This window comes from Haplochromis burtoni, unplaced genomic scaffold (genome assembly GCF_018398535.1).
Source record: "Haplochromis burtoni strain Fernald_Lab_line unplaced genomic scaffold, NCSU_Asbu1 Contig_625, whole genome shotgun sequence".
Lineage (NCBI taxonomy): Eukaryota > Metazoa > Chordata > Actinopteri > Cichliformes > Cichlidae > Haplochromis > Haplochromis burtoni.
In genome coordinates, this window is record NW_024582986.1 from 128,985 (window position 1) to 148,507 (window position 19,523).

At 41.4% G+C, this 19,523-nt stretch overlaps 3 protein-coding genes across 5 annotated transcripts in view; 2 read left to right on the forward strand and 1 right to left on the reverse strand.

Annotated features, from left to right (window-relative positions):
- The window catches only part of LOC102299368 (UPF1 RNA helicase and ATPase), a gene marked incomplete in the record, with an annotated part of 16,404 nt that extends 15,876 nt beyond the window's left edge, over positions 1–528 (forward strand). For both annotated transcript variants that reach the window (XM_042214896.1, XM_014329838.2), the window contains 1 exon segment: positions 407–528. In XM_042214896.1, coding sequence (XP_042070830.1) covers positions 407–526 — 120 coding nt within the window.
- Positions 529–1,791: 1,263 nt separating this feature from the next.
- On the reverse strand, positions 1,792–12,874 carry ddx49 (DEAD (Asp-Glu-Ala-Asp) box polypeptide 49). The gene is made up of 13 exons (XM_005949027.3): positions 12,607–12,874; positions 12,300–12,423; positions 8,360–8,445; positions 7,866–7,987; positions 7,443–7,630; positions 6,848–6,988; positions 6,515–6,590; positions 6,146–6,222; positions 5,863–5,960; positions 5,700–5,774; positions 5,315–5,403; positions 5,059–5,130; positions 1,792–3,633 (listed from the first exon to the last, which is right to left on the reverse strand). The coding sequence occupies exons 1-13, from the start codon at positions 12,719–12,721 to the stop codon at positions 3,463–3,465; spliced, it is 1,434 nt and encodes a 477-aa protein (XP_005949089.1). The 5' UTR covers positions 12,722–12,874; the 3' UTR covers positions 1,792–3,462.
- Positions 12,875–14,992: 2,118 nt separating this feature from the next.
- Positions 14,993–19,523, forward strand: part of LOC102297896 (homer scaffold protein 3) — a 52,970-nt gene continuing 48,439 nt past the window's right edge. Inside the window, exons 1-2 of one of the 2 annotated variants that reach the window (XM_005949024.2) lie at positions 14,993–15,429; positions 19,286–19,331. In XM_005949024.2, the coding sequence (XP_005949086.1) occupies positions 19,309–19,331 (23 nt within the window). In that variant the 5' untranslated portion in view covers positions 14,993–15,429; positions 19,286–19,308. The remainder of the gene's footprint in view (positions 15,430–19,285; positions 19,332–19,523) is intronic. The other variant, XM_005949025.2, reaches the window with a different exon arrangement.

Sequence of the window (19,523 nt, forward strand, 5' to 3'; positions counted from 1 at the left end):
CAGTTATATCGTTATCGCAAATTTTCAAATATATATCGTGATAAATATTTTTGGCCATATCGCCCTGCTCTATTACTAAGATTGAATTAGAAAAGGTTAAAGGACCCTGAGCTGGAAAAGTTTCCTGTCTAAACACTTTGCAGTGTTTTCCACCTCAGGAACTACCAGGCACTTTTTGATTCGCCATTGTGTGTTCTCACTTTGCAAAAGTTCTGCAGCAGTTCATTCAGGGCTGTTTTCAGGGGAGATAAAAGTGCTTGCTCAGGGGCAGGTACGTCTGAGTGTCCCTTGAAAACGTCTGGATGACTCTCAACACTGATCGGTTAAACTCTGAAGGCATCGGTGGACAAACTTGAACAATCTTGGATGGAAAAACAACTGATTTGTGTACCGTTATGTCCTCCAGGACAGCTACCTGGGTGACGAGTTCAAGTCCCAAATCGACGTGGCTTTGTCCCAGGACTCGACCTACCAGGGTGAACGTGCGTACCAGCATGGCGGCGTGACTGGACTGTCGCAGTACTGAAGTGTAAGTACATGAACTATGTCTTTAGCTGCAGTGTAGTGTCAAAGTATTCAGAGGAAAGCTGATCTCATGACTGATTGCCACAAGCTTCAGGTGTCTCACTGATCTTGGCTAACTTACAATATATTTTAAGTCCAGTTTCACATAAAACTTTGTGAAAGTGCCTGAAACCTCAGGAATCATCCACTGGAAATGTTATATAATAATTGACTTGTGGATGAGCTAAAATCACATCAGGCATATAAAACATGTTATGCAAAAGCTCTAACCAGCTCAACTTTTCTCATCCGTGTTGTCTTGCAGGTTACCCAAAGAAGGGAGCTAGGCTTGAGCTGAGCTTAGTTCATCAGCTTTTTAATCTGGGAAATAATAAAAACATAAAATGGATACCTGTTTTCCTCTGCTACAACCGAAGCACCACCAAGTGAAAGCGACGGGATAGCGAAACCAAACCAATGACCAGCGAGAGAAACAAAGAGGGTAGAAGAAGAAGAGCACGAACAGACAGGCAGGGAGATGGCATAAGAGGCCGAGTGAACAAGTGAGAGGCAGGAACCAATGCCCGTGAAGGAGGGAGGTCGAAAAGATGGCGGCTTGTGGTCGGGCTGCTGAGGGAAACACGAGAGGTCCAAACGGTCTCTCATGGGAATCCAAATGAGGTTGAGCTCCAAATAAAATAATCTTCCCAACACCTTCCCATCCACAGCGTCTGAGAAAAGTTTATACGCTCGTCTTCAGGTGAAGATCGTAGATTTTCAGCAGAATTTGAAGAAACCTGGTTTCACGACCTGGTTGCCGTTCTGCTTCCCCATGCTTAAAAGCTGGTTGACTATCAACCTGTGCAGTGCCCTGGACTGTTTTTAAAATTAGGTTTGACATGGGAGAAGCGTGCTACCTACTGTCTTCTACTGGACCCTCCAAACCTCAGCAGCCTCTAAAGAAAGCGGCAGTCGACGGACCCTCTCAGAGAGGAACGACAAACTCTGTTTCTGTGTCTGAGTCTGATATTGAAAGGCCTTTCATTTGCCTTGAGAACCACTGGCTCGTTCACAAGGTCTGCAGTGGGGTGGTTTCGACCACCCGTCAGTGGTGGAGGGGCATGGGGATTTCAGACTTTTTTTTTTTTTCCTTCGTTTTCAAGACATGAGACGCGAATCCCGACGATGTCGTGATCATCATGGGACAGTTTACCTTTCTTACCACAGAGCACAAAATTGCAAAAAAGTCATTGAAACTATCAAACGTGACCAGCATTGAATATTCAGCTCGGCGTCATTTGATGTTTCAGCAAAGGCTTTTTTCTTTTTTTTTTTCCCCCCTCTTATTTTAATCTTTCAGACGACGGCGTCTTTGACGTCCCGCTGTCTTTTTAAAACACCCTGTGTACGCTTACATTGGCAAATGCTTGAATGCTTTTGCTCTGAGTGATTTCCTCAGGGGATTGTGGACTGTCCACACTCATCACGTGAATCCCTGCTTAAGGTAAGAGAAACTAAACGGGGACATTTAGATGAGGCTAACAGGCAGTCGTGGCGATCAATCAACCGCAAGAAAGTAGAAGAAAAGGAAGGTGGCTGAGGCAGAGAAGGAAACATGTTAAAGTCAAAGTTTTGGGGGAAAGAGTGGACTTTTTCATACCAGATGCCACTGTGTTTTCCACCTTAATGAAGCCATATTAAAGGTCACGTTGACCACCCAAATACAACGAAAGCTAATCAGGTTGAAAAGAAGTGTTTGAAATTCAGAAATGAACTTGACCCGAAAGACTTTTGGTTCCTGTGGATTCAAATTGTTCTGTTATTAACCCCCAGTCACTCACAGCAGAAAATGCCACCCAGTACTGATCGGGCGGTGGCAGAGAGATGAAATAAACAGCGAATGAGACCAGAATCAGTGCCTATAACCGCTCACCCTCAGATAAACAGCCGCAGCACAAGCATGAATGTAGTTCCAGTCAAACGACCAGCATTTCCAACCTTTCTGACACCAGAGGGCTTAAGAAACCCACAGAAAAGGACTTGTTTTATTTATATATTTTTATTGTTTGAATAAAATGCGAGTGAGTCTAGCAGCTGGGCTGATTGAGGGGCAGGGGATACAAAAGCCACCTTCCTTCTCTGTGAGGTAAAAATGGAGGTTGTTAGATTTTATTTTCCCCTTCTGTGGCTGTTTGATTTGTGCTGAGCAGTTCCTCCTGAGTTGATCCACTTTGCTTTCGTCAGACATTTTGCTGCCGTGTGCATCGTTTCGTTGTGTAGTTTTACTGAAATATGGGATATATCTATTTTTTTCGTAGCAACTTGCTGAGTACAGGAATGAGCGGGACGCAGTTTCCTTTCTCGATATTTTTTTTTGTATCTTCTCTTCAAACTGTCCGAAGGATTGTAGTTTTGTAACTTCTTCCAGGAATGACACTTTCTGAACACAGCAAGAATGTACTGCACCGTTGTTTCTCACCTGCTTCTTATTTCTGCACACACGTGACAATCATGTTGCGCTTTACATTGTTATGTTTGAGTTAGAAATAGTTGACATTTTAGCATATCAACTTGTTCCGGTGAATCCTAATGTGTTAGAGCTTTAAAAAAAATTAAAAAAATGTTGCCGTAATATTTTTTTCCTCCCATCTTCTGAGCTCCAGTCAATTCCAACATGTGCAGCAATCACTGAAGATGTGATTCTGTTCCACACAGAGCGTTCATTCACCACGTCATTAGGCCGAGATTTAATTCATGAAATAAAGTCTCAATGTGATGTAAATACATATTTGAAACCGTCTTATTTGCAGTGACGTTTCATCACAAGATGCTGATTCTCTTGTTAAACTGAATCAATAAACGCTGTCAACTTCAGTTGTTTCTGTGGCTTGAATTTTATTTGCAGGTACAAATATTACAGGTTATTATACAGTGTGCAGTATATACATGAGGCGGTTTTCATGCAGTTGCCTGCGCCGCCTCTTTCTTTTTCATCGGTCTGCTCTTCATCAGTTTCTTTTTTAGCTGTTTCTGTTTCTGAATGCTCTCCTGGATTTTCTGTTTGAACTTCTTCTTCTGGCTCCTGATCTTCTCCAGCTCAGCTTTCCTTTTGGCCTCCAGCTCTGGATCCTGAAATGGCAGGAAATGACTTCTTAAATACCAGAATGCCAAACTCACCGTAGGGCAGGTACCAGGTATTTTAGGCACTCTTGGTCTTTTACACTTTATTTAAAACACGGTGAACAGAGAGGTGCCTGCTGCTATCATGTGTCCATTTTCATTACACCTGTGCAGCCAAAACATCACACTGCTACTAAAGGCTTGTTTCACACAGGCTAGTTATGCACACGGTCCTAATAACACGTACTGGTTATTCCATCAGTTCTCCGCTGCAGAAGGGCGCTGGACACTTATGATGGATTTTCTCTTGTAGAGAATCCATACTAAAAGTAGACATGGCCACAAAAAGCTACTGCCTGTGAGTGTGAGCAGCGTAACCTTTGACCCTCAGCGACCACAGCTGTGTTGTAGTCGCTGGCTTGACAAGATACAGAACCCCAATCAGAGATGACAGAGTGGTTATTAAATGTTCTCTGCTTCATGCTCTGTGTGGGCTCTCATTACTGTTACATTACGTTGTCATCACAACGGTGATGAAAGAACAAAAAAAATGTAACAGTTAAATGCAACACTGCTGCAAGGCAGACTCGTCAAATAAAAACATTTCAACTTGATTTAATTTACTTGAATCCTGCGCTTCATTTCTTTATGTCAGGTGAACATCAGAGCTCCGAAACTTTAAACTGGATGTATTTAGTCACAGGTTACTTTCCGACAGCCTCGCAGCAAAATATTGTGTGCTGTGACAAATGCCATCGTCAATTTTGCTCTAGCAGCTGCAATTACAGCACTATAAAAGACTTGCACACAGTTTGCACTGGTGGAACTTTATAGCTAGCTCTAATTTTAGATGCATATATTATTCCTTCATAATCTATATCACACAGTATCCTGTAAATAAATGAAAAATAATAATTAAAAAAAAAACCAGCTCATTTTAAACTAAAACTTGGCTAAAACATCGTGCACAGGTGATGTATTCAGCATAAGTTACCATGGCAATTTAGCCCGGTAAAAAGAGCTCACCGAGTCATTAATCTTGCTTTGCCGTTCACCCTTCGGGAGTAGGTGATGTCATCAGGAGACGGTCAAATACTGGATAACATTTAATTTGTCTCGTATTCATAGTTTTGGCGAGTCGATGTGTAACGCTGCTGTTCTGAATGTTTATGATCTTCAATCAACCTTAAATGTGAAGTAAAAGGCATCAAGCATGACTCATAAAAATTTCAGAGTTTATAAGAAGCTATTTTTTTACTATTTATATTTATATCAAACTATTTAAATTATTTTGTCCCTTCTGCCTAAGTAGCAGTCACCCCGAGATCTGGAAAATAACGCCTCACTGTTGTTCAGACGTTCAACTCGACTTAATGATGCTTCTAATCAAAAACAGAATAATGTTTAAATAGTTCACTAAGAGGCTGCACTCACCTTCCCCTCCAGGATCAGCTGTTTCCTCTTGTTGATCTCTTTTTTCTCATCAAAGTCTGTTGACTCGAGTTTCTGCAACATGGAGTTTACAGTGAAAACACTTAACTGGTGAGGCAGGTTCAAAACAGGCGTCCCTGACTAACGGGACGATTTTCAGACTGTCAGTCATTGTGTGAAACAACAGCGATGTTCCACTTTAACTGGATTCAGCACAGTGAAAAGCAAGAGGTGAGTATAAGTGATAAAACATCCGTACTATCTCACACTCCCGCCGGGTCACGTTGACCTGGGTGAGGATCTTCAGGACTTCCTTCTCCTCCACAGGATATTCCTTCAGCTTGGTTTCTTTAAGAAGACGAGAGGCCAGTGTTTAAACACACACACACACACACACACACTTTGTGATATTTACAAGATGTGATGAGCTGCAGATCTCAAAAAGCAAAAATCATTATCTAATCTCTTTTGCAATCAGAAATTGTGCAAACATCCAAGTTTAAGATAAATACAATCTCTAAAAGTCAAAAGTTTTACATGTTTTACTTATTAATGTTACCGATGGACTACAATCTATCCTGAGGTGCAGCTTTCCTACCAGTTTTATTCACAGGTCTTTAAACTGAGCCCTAGATGCGACTTACGAATCTGTTCTTCGATGGAGTGAATCAGGTGGATGTCGTACTGCGTGACCAGCGTGATGGACACTCCGTTCCTCCCTGCAGGAGGAAAACATCACAGTGTATGAGTGGTGTTTATGTCGCGAGGAAGACGATTTCAGAAGAAAACAAGAACCAGAAACAAAACCTGCTCTGGCTGTTCGCCCGACTCTGTGGATGTAGATCTTGGGAAGGCCGGGGGTGTTGTGATTAATGATGACCTGGACAGTTGGGATATCCAAACCCCTGTGGGTGGGAAGTAACAGGAAAACGCATGTTTCTGCATTGAAATGCTTTGTGGTGTCTCCATTGAGGAGTGACAGAAGCCTTAAACTGGCTCACACTACATAATGTTTGTGTCAGATTTGTTGATTAGAGTCATAAAAATGTGGCCTTTTCATTTCTTTCCAATGCTCTGCGTGCATTCTCACCTGGCAGCTACATCAGTCGCTATCAGGATTTTGTAGACGCTGGCTTTGAACATGGCGAGGTTTGCAAATCGTTGTTTCTGAAGAACAAAAAGCACAGTCTGTTATTCTGCGGGTTCATTTATCTGCTATAAAAAGCTTTTCAACAGACTCTTTGTCCCTTTAATGACACAAATATAATTCCCAGATATTTGTAGAGGACCTCTGAGGAATTGTGAAATCTCCAACGCAGAAAGCAAAGTCAAATGCTTTGTAGGTGCAAAGTTAATTGACTGCACCTCACTCAGCTGTCATTGCAAAGAAGCTGCCCTTAAAATATCTCAGCAGGCTGATGTCAGTTTGTGCCCTTGCTGCTGTTCACACAAGCCTCACCTGTTTCATCATGGAGTGCAGAGAGATGGTTGGAAAGTTAAACTCCCGCAGCATCATGGTGAGGATCTGACAGCTCCTGAATTGGTCAAGAAAATGTATTCAGTGCGACGTGAGCATAACCACAGCTACAAAAAGGCGAGAACACTCAAAGACCTGCACGCAGAAGTTTTACATCATTCATATGATCGTTTTTTTCCTCTTCTAAATCAAATATATGTTATAACATGTGGAAAATTAATGATCACAGTCCAGACTGTGCTTCATAAAACAGCACCGCCTTGCTTTAATCTGTAAATGTGCACACAGGATGCTGAACCCCTCGTGGCTTCTTACTTGCACGTGTTGGTAAAAATGATGATGGACCAATCATCATGCTCATCGGTGAATGTCTGGATCAGATGAACCAGGTAGGCGTCCTTCACCTTCTCTGGAGTGAGGATGTATCTCTGGTCCAGCTCCTCTACCGTTCGTGTTCTGACAACATCAATAACAAAAGATAAATCACTGACCACTGATTAGATTTGATATTTCAAAAATATAACAGACAGCATCGCTGAAGGTGACGGGGCTTCAGAAACATCAGGTGATGAAACAACTGAACACTGTGGAGCCTCTGTGACACAGCGCTCATGCTCAGTTAGATTCTATTACCTTTTTCTGCCCACCGAGATCAGATAACAGATTTAACCTCAGCAGGAGGAGAAAACATGTAAAGCTGAACAGAGAACATAAAGCTCAGCTGCTGAGCTGCTGTTTTATTCTGTACACACTTTCACATTTTACATCGTTTCTTTTAGTTTTCTGTGAACGTATCCGGTGAAAATCTGCACACGCCGTTTCCCAATCTGAACCCTGCTAACAGTTTTATTCGATTTCTCACTGGATCATGAATAACCTGCAAATCGCGAGACAGATGCAGGTCACTCACTCCGATTTGCTCTCCCAGAAGAACGGTTCGTTCATGGCGATGCTCTTCAGCTCCTGCAGGGTGTCGGTCAGTGTGGCGCTGAACAGCAGCGTCTGACGCTTGGCCGGCAGGATCTCCAGGATCACCTCCAGGTCTTTGGTGAAGTCGGTACAGCCCTGCTCCAGCAGCCGGTCTGCTTCATCCAAAATCTGCCACAGACAAAAAGGAGACATACAAACAGTCACTAAAACCACGAGATATTATATACAATTACATCACAGTTACTGAACATCTAACTGTGGCTCCACAAGGTGGAAAAATACTAAACAGTGTGCACACTGGTGAAAGATTACAACTTGTACGTGACATAAGTACTTCATATAAACAGAAGTTTATGTAATAACAATAGTCTCATCATTGGATCTGGAGTTTCGGTGAACTCACCAAGAACTGGATCCTCTTCATGCTGAAGGTGTTGGAGCTGCGGATGTGATCGGCTAGTCGGCCTGGCGTTGCTACGACTACATGTGGTTGGTTGGACAGCTCCAGGGCCTGGGTCACCATGTCTGCCCACAACACAGCAGAGTCAGCACAGAGCACGAGTATCAGACAAAAGCAAACCAAGTTCATGGAAAATGGCGACATTTTTTGGTTCCTGTAGCTGAGCATCATCACATTTTGAGCAGGACTCCCACCTTTAACGGTGAACTGTGAACTCTGCACAGGTGGAATAAATTCACTCAAAGCACAACAGAAACAGGTAAATCTGGCACATTTTTACACTCTGATTAAAGGTCAGCTGCTCAATTATTTGCTTCAAAAATACTGATGAGAGATTTCAGGGGGAAAAGAATCTCTGATGTTTATTCTTTTCTTTTTTTTTGTTGCAAAAAACAAAAAAACAAAAACCCTCAACCCAGAAATAAGAAAGTAGTTACCCATTCCACCGACGATGATGCATTCTTTCAGACCCAAAGGTTTCCCCAGGACTCGAAACTGCTCTGCAATCTGATAGGCCAGCTCCCTGAGTGACATATTTACATCATAATGAGTATTTACGGTACTGTGTAAAAATCTTGAACGACCCCTCATTTCTTTATATTTTGTTTCCAAGGATCAGACTTTCTCATTTTTTTTTTTTTTTTTTTTTTAGTGGTCTTAAACAATAGTTCTTTGGGCTTTCTGAAGGTCTTTCAGAGTTACTCATTGGCCTGCTTTTCACTCATTTTCAGTCTAGTCCTTGTACCTGACCATTTTCAGATGAATGTTTTTGGTTTATTAAGCCAACACTGACCTATGACTCATTCAAGGATAAAAGAGACACTTAGCTCAAAGGATGAACCAGTATTAGAATAACACGCTCCAAAGTAACGTGTTAATGTAATAACATTAGATTTTTCAGTAACTTAGTAACTCTAATAAATTCAGTAATCATATTGCAGTTATAATTACTACAGAGTAGAGCTGGGCGATATGAGATTTTTTCATATCACGATATGTTTTTTTCATTTCAGGCGATAACGATATCTATCACGATATAAGCCAAATAACTATATTTGTAAGATTTAAATGTGCCGTTGCTCACAAGTAAAATGTGAAATAATCAGCAGCTTGTTTTTATTTAAATATTTATTTCCCATAATAAGTTCAACAGGGTAGATGTACTTAAGGAACATGAGACTTTTTCAGATAAATAAAGGCAAATATTGCAAACTACACAAAAGGCAGCCGCTAAAGCGTTTAAGTTTCAAAATAGAACAAACGAAACAGACTAAACTGTCAATTCCACTTAGAAACAAAATATTAATTCTAAAAATAAATCTTAGTTTGTTTTACAGAAGAACAGACAAAACTGACTAACTTTTGTCAATATCAAATAAACTGAGAACTAAAAGGAAATTCTCAATCTCTCCTTGTTGTATAGCTGAGCTTTTCAAACAGTTTTAACAGTTACTTTAGTCTGACAAAAGCCGAATGACGAATTAGCGCTTCCAGTCAGAGACTGAGGCTACGTCCACACGTACACGGGTATTTTTGAAAACGGAGATTTTCCGTTTTCGTTTTAAAAAATAATCCCGTCCACACATAAAGGCAGAAATGAAGGAAAACGCTGCTATGAACATGCCAAAGCAGCAGGTGGCGCTAGATTCCTAACCGTGCAGAAATGTTGGCCAATCAGAAGTCTAGAAGCCTCGGTGGGAAAAAGTAAACAAAGCTGGGGCATAGAAGCAGAACCGAGTCGTATGTGTGGAGGGACAGTAACTGTGTGTATATGTAAGCATTTAAACACTCAGAGAGTGAATAACAGTATTGAGATTTCACGCAATAGTAAACAGTAACAGTATTGTAGAAATTCATTTCACCGAAACAATAACGTGGCGCACAGTGTGACGCATGCACCAGTTTATTGTATTTCCAGACTTGCTTTCGGCACAATTTACAGTGCACGCTACTCTGTTTTTTGTCAGACTTGAAATAGCCGAAATACCTTCACACTACGGAACTTCTATGGCTCTTCCGTTTGACAATCTCTCCGGCGTTGGAACCATCATCTGTTTTCTCTTCGGTCACGCTCGGTTGATTTTTCTAGTCGGCACACTCATTTCCTCCATTACCCGCTGGCTGCTTCCCAAACAAACACACGTGCGGCTTGGCACTTGTGCTGTACGTAACAAGTCACGCGACGTGACGCTGCGGCTGTGATTGGTTCGGCTCTGCGCTACTTAATTTGGATTGGCTGTAGGGCTGGGCCATATTATACCGTTCACGGTAATACCGGTATAATGTTAGGCAACATAGGAAAATGAAATATCGCGATAGAATATGAGTAAAACGCGCATGCGCAGTGCCTTTGTTTTCATACGCACATGGCCGATTGTTGAGTGAAACAGATGAACCAGAATTGGTTTGTAAAAATGGTGCAACTTCAGTGATGTGGAACTGGTTTGGTGTTTGTCCGTCAGATACACACAAAGCACATTTTTTTGCAGAACATGCAAGCGGCCGTCGTTATTGTCTATTTGTCGGACTAAGATGCTCTTAAATCTGGGAGTAATCTGGGTCCTAAACTCCGTATGCTTCAGGTCAAACAACACTGCAGCATCACTAGAGTTAAAAACTGTCTAAATTCTTTCATCTTTAATAAAACGATCAGCATTGCTGCTTTACCAGGTGTAACTATGAAGTTTAACTTCCAGGCATCCATTAAAACAAAATTTATTACATTTAACGAGTTAGAAGTTAGCAGGAAGCTAGCGGAAGTTAGCTCGCTAGTTTCGCTAGTTACCTAAGCATGATATTGCATGTTCTGACTGAGAGATTTCTGAAAAAAATCAAACGTACAGCTCTGCTATCACTTCCAACATAAATGAAGACAGAAACTAAACAGCAGTGACGTTTGTAGGGTTACTGAAGTTGGGCTAGCTGGTATATAATGATGTGCTACGTATCGCTAGCGACACAGCTATGTTAGCATAACATAAACAGGGAAGCTGGAGGACGAACACTAACACTTTTCCACTTATAAAAGTTAACGTAAGTTCCTCATAGTTAGAGACAAATGCAATCGCATGGCAGGATGCTGTAAACGGACCAAACTTCAGTCAGGAGAACAACTGAGATAATCCATCCACAATACGAGGTTAGTCATTAATATACTGCAACAACATGGGAATAGAGCAGCTGCCAGAGAATTCAACATTAATGAATCAATGGTACAGAAGTGGAGGAAGCAAGAAGAATGAGTTTAATAAAGTTTGATTTATCTGACTGCTTTGTTTCGCTTAATGTGCCTTATAATCCCGTGCACCTTATGGTCCGAAAAATACGTACTGCACACTGCAGTTTAATGTTGCAAAGCACCTCTTTTTAACTTCAGTGGATATTATACATGGTTATGCTCAGGATATGTCAGCCCATTTCTACTGGAAATGCCTTTTGGTTAAACTTTCAGCAAGGAATTTGCATTTGCACTGTTACATTTTTATAAAGCTTTAATGTACATAAAAACCAGCTTCTTTTTAAGTGAAAATAAATGGAAGGTTGTCTTTTTGCGCTAGTAATGTTGTGGAGTTGTATTTTGTCTCGCATCAATTATATCGTCAGTTATATCGTTATCGCAAATTTTCAAATATATATCGTGATAAATATTTTTGGCCATATCGCCCTGCTCTAATTGGCTGACCTTTTTTTTTTTTTTTTTTTTTTAGAGGACAAGAGCGGCGAGGTCTATCGCGATAGCTTAATTTCTCTATCAGTAAAAGTTATATCGCGATACATATCGTTATCGTTCTATCGCCCAGCTCTACTACAGAGTAACTTGCCTGTGAGAAAAAAAGCAGTATACCAAATTACTTTCTCTGGCGTGCAACTAAGCAAAGTACTGCATTACTTTTAAGAGAAGCAAAGAGCAACGTGTACTGCTTTTTTAAAACTACGAGCCCAACACTACACACAACAGGCTGATCAACGAAGCAATTTTAAACCGAATCTTTAAGCACTTTGTTACCAGCTGCCTGTAATTAAAAACACATTTTTCCCATTTCTTTAGTTAAATCTGTGAAAATGAAGATAACACAGCACAAAATAGTATTTATGCACCAACCCAGTGATTCTCAATTATCACCATGAATCTTGAATGTACATCGAGGTTATTATAATGTATAATAAAACTAGATATGAAAGAAGTTAGTTACCTAAATTTAGCTAGACTTTTGGAAAAATGTAAACTAATTAAAATGACTTTGAAAACGAACTAAAATAAAATACAAACATGGAGGAAATATCCTTGGCTTTTATCTTGGTAAAAAACATTATTACAGCTTGTCTGATGAGGCATTACTGAGACTCTGGATGCCCACATCTGTCCCCTGCACTGACCTGGTAGGAGTGAGCACCAGGCAGAAGATGCCGTACGGGTCCTCTGAGAGTTTCTGCAGCACTGGCAACACGAACGCTGCTGTTTTCCCACTGCCGGTCTTGGCACAGCCCATACAATCCCGACCTGTGGAAAGAAACACCTCAATAGTGATGGAGTAAATGTAGAGCTGCCGAGGAAGTCCACCTCCGCTGTGTAAATAACAGAGAAAGTCTTCTAGACATCCTCAACACCAGCTTAACAGTTACTCAGAGATCCTCCGGCAGGTATTACAAGCATATATGTGACAGTATCCCCGCCCTGTCTTACCTTGGAGGATAGCTGGCATGCAGTTTTCCTGGACTGGAGTGGGTTTGTTGATTCCCAGCTGTTTACACTGTTTAACCAGCCAGTCTGACAGACCGAGGGAGGAAAAGTCGCCCATTTCTGATTTACCTCGTCCTCTGAAGCTCGGTGAGATCAGCTGTGGACGCGTTTTGATAAAAGAATCGCTAAAATACTCTTATTTCAGTAAACACTAACACATCCTCGTGTATCAGGTCCGCGGGCGCTTTCTGATTACGTAACAAGAATGCGTCTTCTTCACTGGAGGAAAGTGCGCGTTGCTGCCATCTCCTGGTCGGTGTAGCGAACGACACTGAAAGCAGAGAGTGGAGCAAAAAAAAGCTGTTTCTCTGTGACATGCGCATCATTCAGAGTTTTTAACGCATTAAAATTAAAGCAGGAACATGCAGAGCGTTCTTAATAATGATGTAATGAAACTATATATGAGACCTTGGGCCCCCTTTGTAAGACTCAATTTAATTAAACGTTGCATATTCACAAAGAAATATGCACACGTAGTGGAGCTTGACGCTTTGCCAGGTTTCGAGTTCTTTGTGTCCAGCACTACAGATTTGTATTGACCTCTGAACCTGCCAGAGCCTCAGCATTTTCATTGTAGAGCTGGGCTGTCTCTACTTTGTCTTTGAAGCGCACATTTAAAGGAAATATTGAATAAAATGTGCCTATCTGTAAATCCCCAATCTTTACAGTAATATATATATTTACCCGGATTTCTAAGATTTTGTTTTTATTGTGAAACACAAGCCTTCAGGGTTCTGAGAGATCACCTGTCGTAAAGTTCTCGCCATTCACGTCACAATGATGAAGTGAGACAAAGTTTCAGATCGATAAAAACCTGTTATTTTCTCTATGTGGCAGATTGTGTCAGACTGATCGCTTCGTGGTGTATTGTCACGTGTGATTAATGGCCAGCAAGATGAAGGGAATCTTTCACAGGCATCATAAAAATACACTTTTTCTGGTCAGAACTTGTTAAATTTCACATCAGTCAGAAAATGTTTTTTTATTATCAGAAGGTGGTCCGTGTGGGTTTTAGAGGCTTTGCAGTCAGCCACGTATCCTGATCTGCTTGGGCATAAACCTTGAACTTAAACCTTGACTTTTTCCTGGCTCTCTGTGCTTCTGTGCTGCGCAGAACTGCAGCAGCCTCACATGGAAAACTCCAGAATCTCCTTTCAAAATCCAAGATTTGATTCTCTGCATAGATTTATTTGTTAATGTCTTGCAGATGATCATGCGAGTATTTTCTTCACCTGCCACTGTGGGCTTGCGAAGGACAGTGTGAGTTAATTCAGTTAGTGCTTGACTAGAGAGGCAGAAGAAGCTTCACCAAGAAAAACCCATCTGTGTCTGTACACCGGGCTGCCAGAGGTGATTAATGCCCTGTGTGTTAAAGGCAAAGGCCTGAAGGTTTAGCTCCATCCTGTCCAGACCGTCCAGCTGTGCTGCAAACTGCCTTGGACCGAGTGAAAAGTGTCTCTCTAAATTAAAAGGAAAATTGCTTGAATGCAAAGGCGAGGATCCGATGTTCCCTGCTGCCTCCCTGCAGCACAGAGGCGCAGTCAGCTGCATCGCTGTAACAGCCCGCTGAGCAACATGATTAGCGCTCCCATTGCTCTTCCACCACACTTGAAGCTCCAGTCTCCCATGTTCAGCCTATATTCATGCAGATAAATCAGTGGAGACTCTTTCTAAGCACACAGAAATATTTCCAGCACTTTTAGGGGAAAATATAGAACTTTAACAAGAAAGCAAAATGGTGCAAACAAGTTTTGCTTTTCCAAAAAGAAACCGACTGTGTAGCACTTAACCGACCTGTCTATATCCCAGATCGGCGATGCACTGAAAGCATTTGGCAAATTATGAAATGGAAAAATACAACAAAAGAGGGCGTGAACTATTTAATAGACTTAGTCTCAGGAGATCCAATATGGCTATAAAAACTACAGCAATTGCTCTCAGTTTTCAGAGGCTTAATGCCTGCATCTGAGTTTAAAAAACAAAACAAAAAAGCTCTAATTTAATCTGGCATATATTTGTACATTTCTATACTGATTTGAAATAATTGGGATTACCATATAGCTCTTTATAAACATCTCCATACTCACCATAATCTGGTTTGACATGAGATTAACACATCAAGTGCAGCAGTGCGCATCATGACTGATTGTTTGCTTAAGCTTTTGTCGTAAATAGCTATCGGGGGCGGGGGATTTAAGGCTATAACTATGTCATTTTGACATAGTTCTTATTCTGGCATATAAATGAACAGTCGGAATAATGAGGAGTCATTTCCACGGAGCCCGTTAGATGGCACTGTGGAGACCCCGCGGTCCCACAGAAATAGTTGAATGGAATCCCAGTGTGATCTGGCACAGTGATAGGAGGGGAGCGCAGCACACAAGTCCTGGAGGAGGTTTGAGCCAAGAGCACTGTGCTGCCCGACTTTTCATCGACATTCGTCCGTCTGTCCGAGCCGCAAAGCAGAGCCAAACGTTCGCGGTGCGTAATTACGCACGGATACGACAGTTTCGCGGTGTTCTTGGCTGTGGAAACCCCGCGGACAAAGAAGGGCAGGCGGGCTGGAGTGCAACTGACTTGAGCGGAGAGGAGTACTGTTGGAGGGGAAACTGGAGGAATCTGGAGTCGGAAGTGATTTGTCTTTTTTTTTTTTCCAGAAATGTAACTTACGTCCAGGGTTTTAGGAAAGGAAAAATCTTTTTGGCGAGAGGGAAATTAGGAGTGGATTTAACCTCCAAAATAACATCTAAATCCTCGGAGCATGGGGTAAGTTGTGGTTTTGTGTCTGAAATCTTTTCTCTTCAAGTGTTGATTTAAAAAAAGAAAAAAAAGAAAAGCTGAATGTGAACTTTGTGACGAAGTAGTTTCGTTTCTGACGACGTGGGTTTTTGATTCCGTTGGACGGCATCTTGTACAAGCTTTTGGAGCAATTCTACCGTTAGTTCACACGTGACAGTCTGCTGTTTTCTTTGTTTACATCCCGGTAGCTGCTGAGAGAGAAAGGAGTCTTTAATTTGAAACGCAGATCCCAACTTATTTTGATCAAAACTCTTATTTTTTGACCGCTGTGCCAACGAAGATAATCGCATTACATGTAACCGTCTGGCTGTCACGCTGGCGGTTTGTTTAAAAGTAATGGTAATTTTTTATGATGACGCACACGGAGGTCATTTAAATGCTCCAACTGCTGAGACTTCCTCTATTCTGTTCCTCCTCACTGAAGAGCGAGTCTGCAGGCTGATTCTGTTGCAGGGGATCCTGGGTGGCTTTTATTGGGATGCTGTTGGTGTCATGCTGCGCTCAATCTCATTAACTCTGTCAGTGTGTTTGCGTGTGTTCAATTATACGTGCAGGTCTCCAGCTAGGCTTCAGATACACCTGAACCCTCTTCCCACTACCAGAGTCCAAGCTGTTAGCTTCCAACCTCTGGGAGACTTATATGGCGCTTTAAGATGCTCCTTAAATGAATGCAAAGCACGAGAGCATCATCTTTTATCTTTAATGTGATGTCACTGATGCGCCACGATAAGCTGGCACCCGCAGGAGGATCCGATTTCACTGCATTATTGCATTATTGTGGTTTTACATTCTATTTATTTGCAGTCTAAACTACTTAATGTAATCGTTCTCAGTGCACAGTAATGCAACAGTGCCGATATTTACCCGTTTACTGCTCAGATTAGACCCCGTTTCCTAAAACGTGTGCTCCTATACAGCTAAAATGTGATCTAAAATACATTTCAAGAACATTTATTTTCTTGCCAGCAAAATATTTGGCTTGGAAATGCCTCAGGGTCGAGCTTGAAGAGGTGTCTGGAGAGAGGAGAGGGACTTTTGGGCATATCTGCTAAAAGTGCTGCCCTGTGACCCCGGATCCAGATAGTCAGAAGAAGATGGATGGAAAATATGTGATAATGGAAAAGACTAGAAATCTGCACTGTAAGACAACTGTCATCCAGGAAACTCAGATTTGAACAGTTTTTCATTGAGCTTAATATTTTCTTTTATTTATTTGGTTGGATCCAGGGCCAAAATTGAGTTGGTCAGGTTAAGATTTATGTGGCGGGGCATAGTCCGAGGACGCACCTGAGCGGCACCTTTTCTTTTTTTGTTTACAATTACCATTAAAAAAAAATAATAAAGTAAACTGGCCAACAACAAGTAGCTATACATACCTGAAATTCCAGTATGAATTGTAATATTTCACTTGTGTTAGTGCAGTGATTGGAGTACTTTTACAAAGTGATTGCAAACTGCTGTAAAGCACCCACGCATTCAATTCTTAGGTTTTAAGGTTCGAGGTTTCAAAGTCATGGAAATATTTGTGGTTTCAGGGCTTTGAAACCACAAATGTTTCTTTTGCTGTCGTGTTTTCCATGTGTGAGATGGAGAGGGTACACTGGAATGTGTTACTGTCAATAAAAGTCAGATTAGGAACTAAATACCCAACCCCAGTCAGCGTGGCATTGTGCCACAGTGTCAACGCTAAAAGCTTAAAGTAGACTGTATCCACTCTGTTGATGCCAGCGGGGAAATGGTCCTCTGACAGTAACAAACAAGCAAACATCTGCTCCGATGGCCTGTGTTTGATGCATTTTCACTGTCAGAGCTTAAGCAAGGCATCAACTCTGCTTCATCCCTCTGAGCAGCAGAGAGGCAGCAGGATTCAGTCACCTGGGCCAAATGGCAAAAAAGGAAAAAAAAGCTAGATTTAGTCACTGGGCCACCGTGTACTCTCAAACAGGAGTCTGCAGAACTCATAATATCCAGAGATGGCCTGCAGCTCTTCTGCACACTTGACAGATGGAGCAGAGTCTTGATTAAGAGTCGCTTCAGGTCCATAAACCAAATGAATTTTCACACAGGTGCTTTCAAGCCGTGCTGCTTGTCTTGGAGTTCTTGTTCTTATCCTCTGACATGGGTAGCCTGGAAATGGATGGAGATGCAGTCTTGATATAATGAACACCTTCTAGCTTGAGGCAACAGGCTGCAGATTTAGACAGGGTGAAGTTTATGACCAGTTTCTATTAATTCAACATCAATGCTCGGCAACAGCAATACATTAAAAATGGTTCAGAAAATCTGCATTTTCGGGCAGCATTTGGAGGAGCCTAATGAATGGGTTTATTGTGTGTTAATGACACAAGAACTATGTATAAGTACTATTTTTAAATGGAGCTGTGATCTTAAGTGTAAGTCTTTTTCATGTGTGTTTTTAAGCAGGTCTAACCTAAATGAAATTCTTTGTTTTTACCACATTTATGATCCTTGAAGTGTTTTGTGCAGGATATGATCATGTTCTCTTGGTACTGTTGATAAGTACAACAACCTCCCCAGTTCCAAATAATGTAACACTTTTACTCTTCCATGGAAAATGTTAGCTCATTTTGAATTTATTGGCAGCAAAACATCTCATAAACGTTGGATCGGGGCAACAAAATGCTGAAAAAGTAAGTGTTACTGAAAGGAAACAACATTTTGCCATAATGACATTTGGCAACAGGTCTGCATTTAATGAAAAAATATGAAGACTTTTAAATGTCTCCTCATTTACAGTACATAATATAATTCAAAAATATTCAGTGTCTGGAGAAATCGCTGTGCACAAGGGACTAGGCTGAAAATCAATACAGGGCGCCCATGATCTTCTGTCCCTCATACAGCATTGCATTAAAAACAGATATGATTCTTTCATGGAAATCGCTGCATGGGTTCAGGAACACTTCCAGAAATCACTGTCTGCATGCACAAATGCAAGTTAAAGGTCTATGATGCAAAGAAGAGGCATATGTCAACATAATCCAGAAATGCTGCCATTTTCTCTGGGCAAAGCTCACTAAAAATGGACAGAGGAAAACTGGGAAAATGTTCTGTGGTCAGACAAATCAAAATTTTAAATTCTTCTGGGAAAACATGGACACTGTTCTGGATTTAAGAGGAGAAGGACTATCCGGCTTGTTATCAACACTCATCACTACATCAGTGCCTACGGAATTGGCAGCATGTGCATCTGGAAAGGCATCAAATAATGCTGAAAAGTGTACATGCAATATAATGCTCCCATCCACATGTCTTTGTCAAGGAAGGCCTTGCATATTTCATTAAGACAATACTAAACGACACACTGCATCTATTACAGCATTGCTTTATAGTAGAAGTCTGAGCTGCCTGCAGTAGAGACCAAATTTCACCAACTGAGAACAATTAGAGCATCTTGAAACCAAAAATACAAGAAAGAAGACACTTTGAGAATTCCTGTATCAGACAAGAATGGGACAACAGTCCTCTCCTAAAAGTCCAGCAACTGTTGTCCTCAGTTCCTAGACATTTACAGACTGTTGTTAAAAGAAGAGGGCATGCTACACAGTGGTAAACATGGCCCTGTCCCAACTTATTGACGTGTCGCTGCCATCAAATTCAAAATGAGCTAATATTTTTCCTGAAATAGTAAAATGTCTGTTGTGAATAAAACATGGGTTTATGAGATCTGCTTTCACTGACATTTTACACAATCAATGTCCCAACCTCTTGATGTGGACCCCCTGAAGCAGTGGCTGGTAAGATCAGCAGGTTTTATGCTTCACCTTATAACTTGAACTATCTCCTTCTTGTTCTGCTGCAGAGGAGTGGTCTGCCAGCTGTAAAATGTACCCGCTACACCGAGAGAGGTACAAACACACCGCTGTCTCTGTGTTGTTGCTCTGTCTGATAGGGATGGGTGATACCTCCTACCAATTAATGCTGAGCTTTAGGTCACTGTGTGTACCTTTCACTCAGCAGAAGCTGCTTAATTACAAACGCCTGGGGTATTCAAAGCGTATAAGTTTGGTATCTAATAATATTATTTGGTTTTAAAAAAA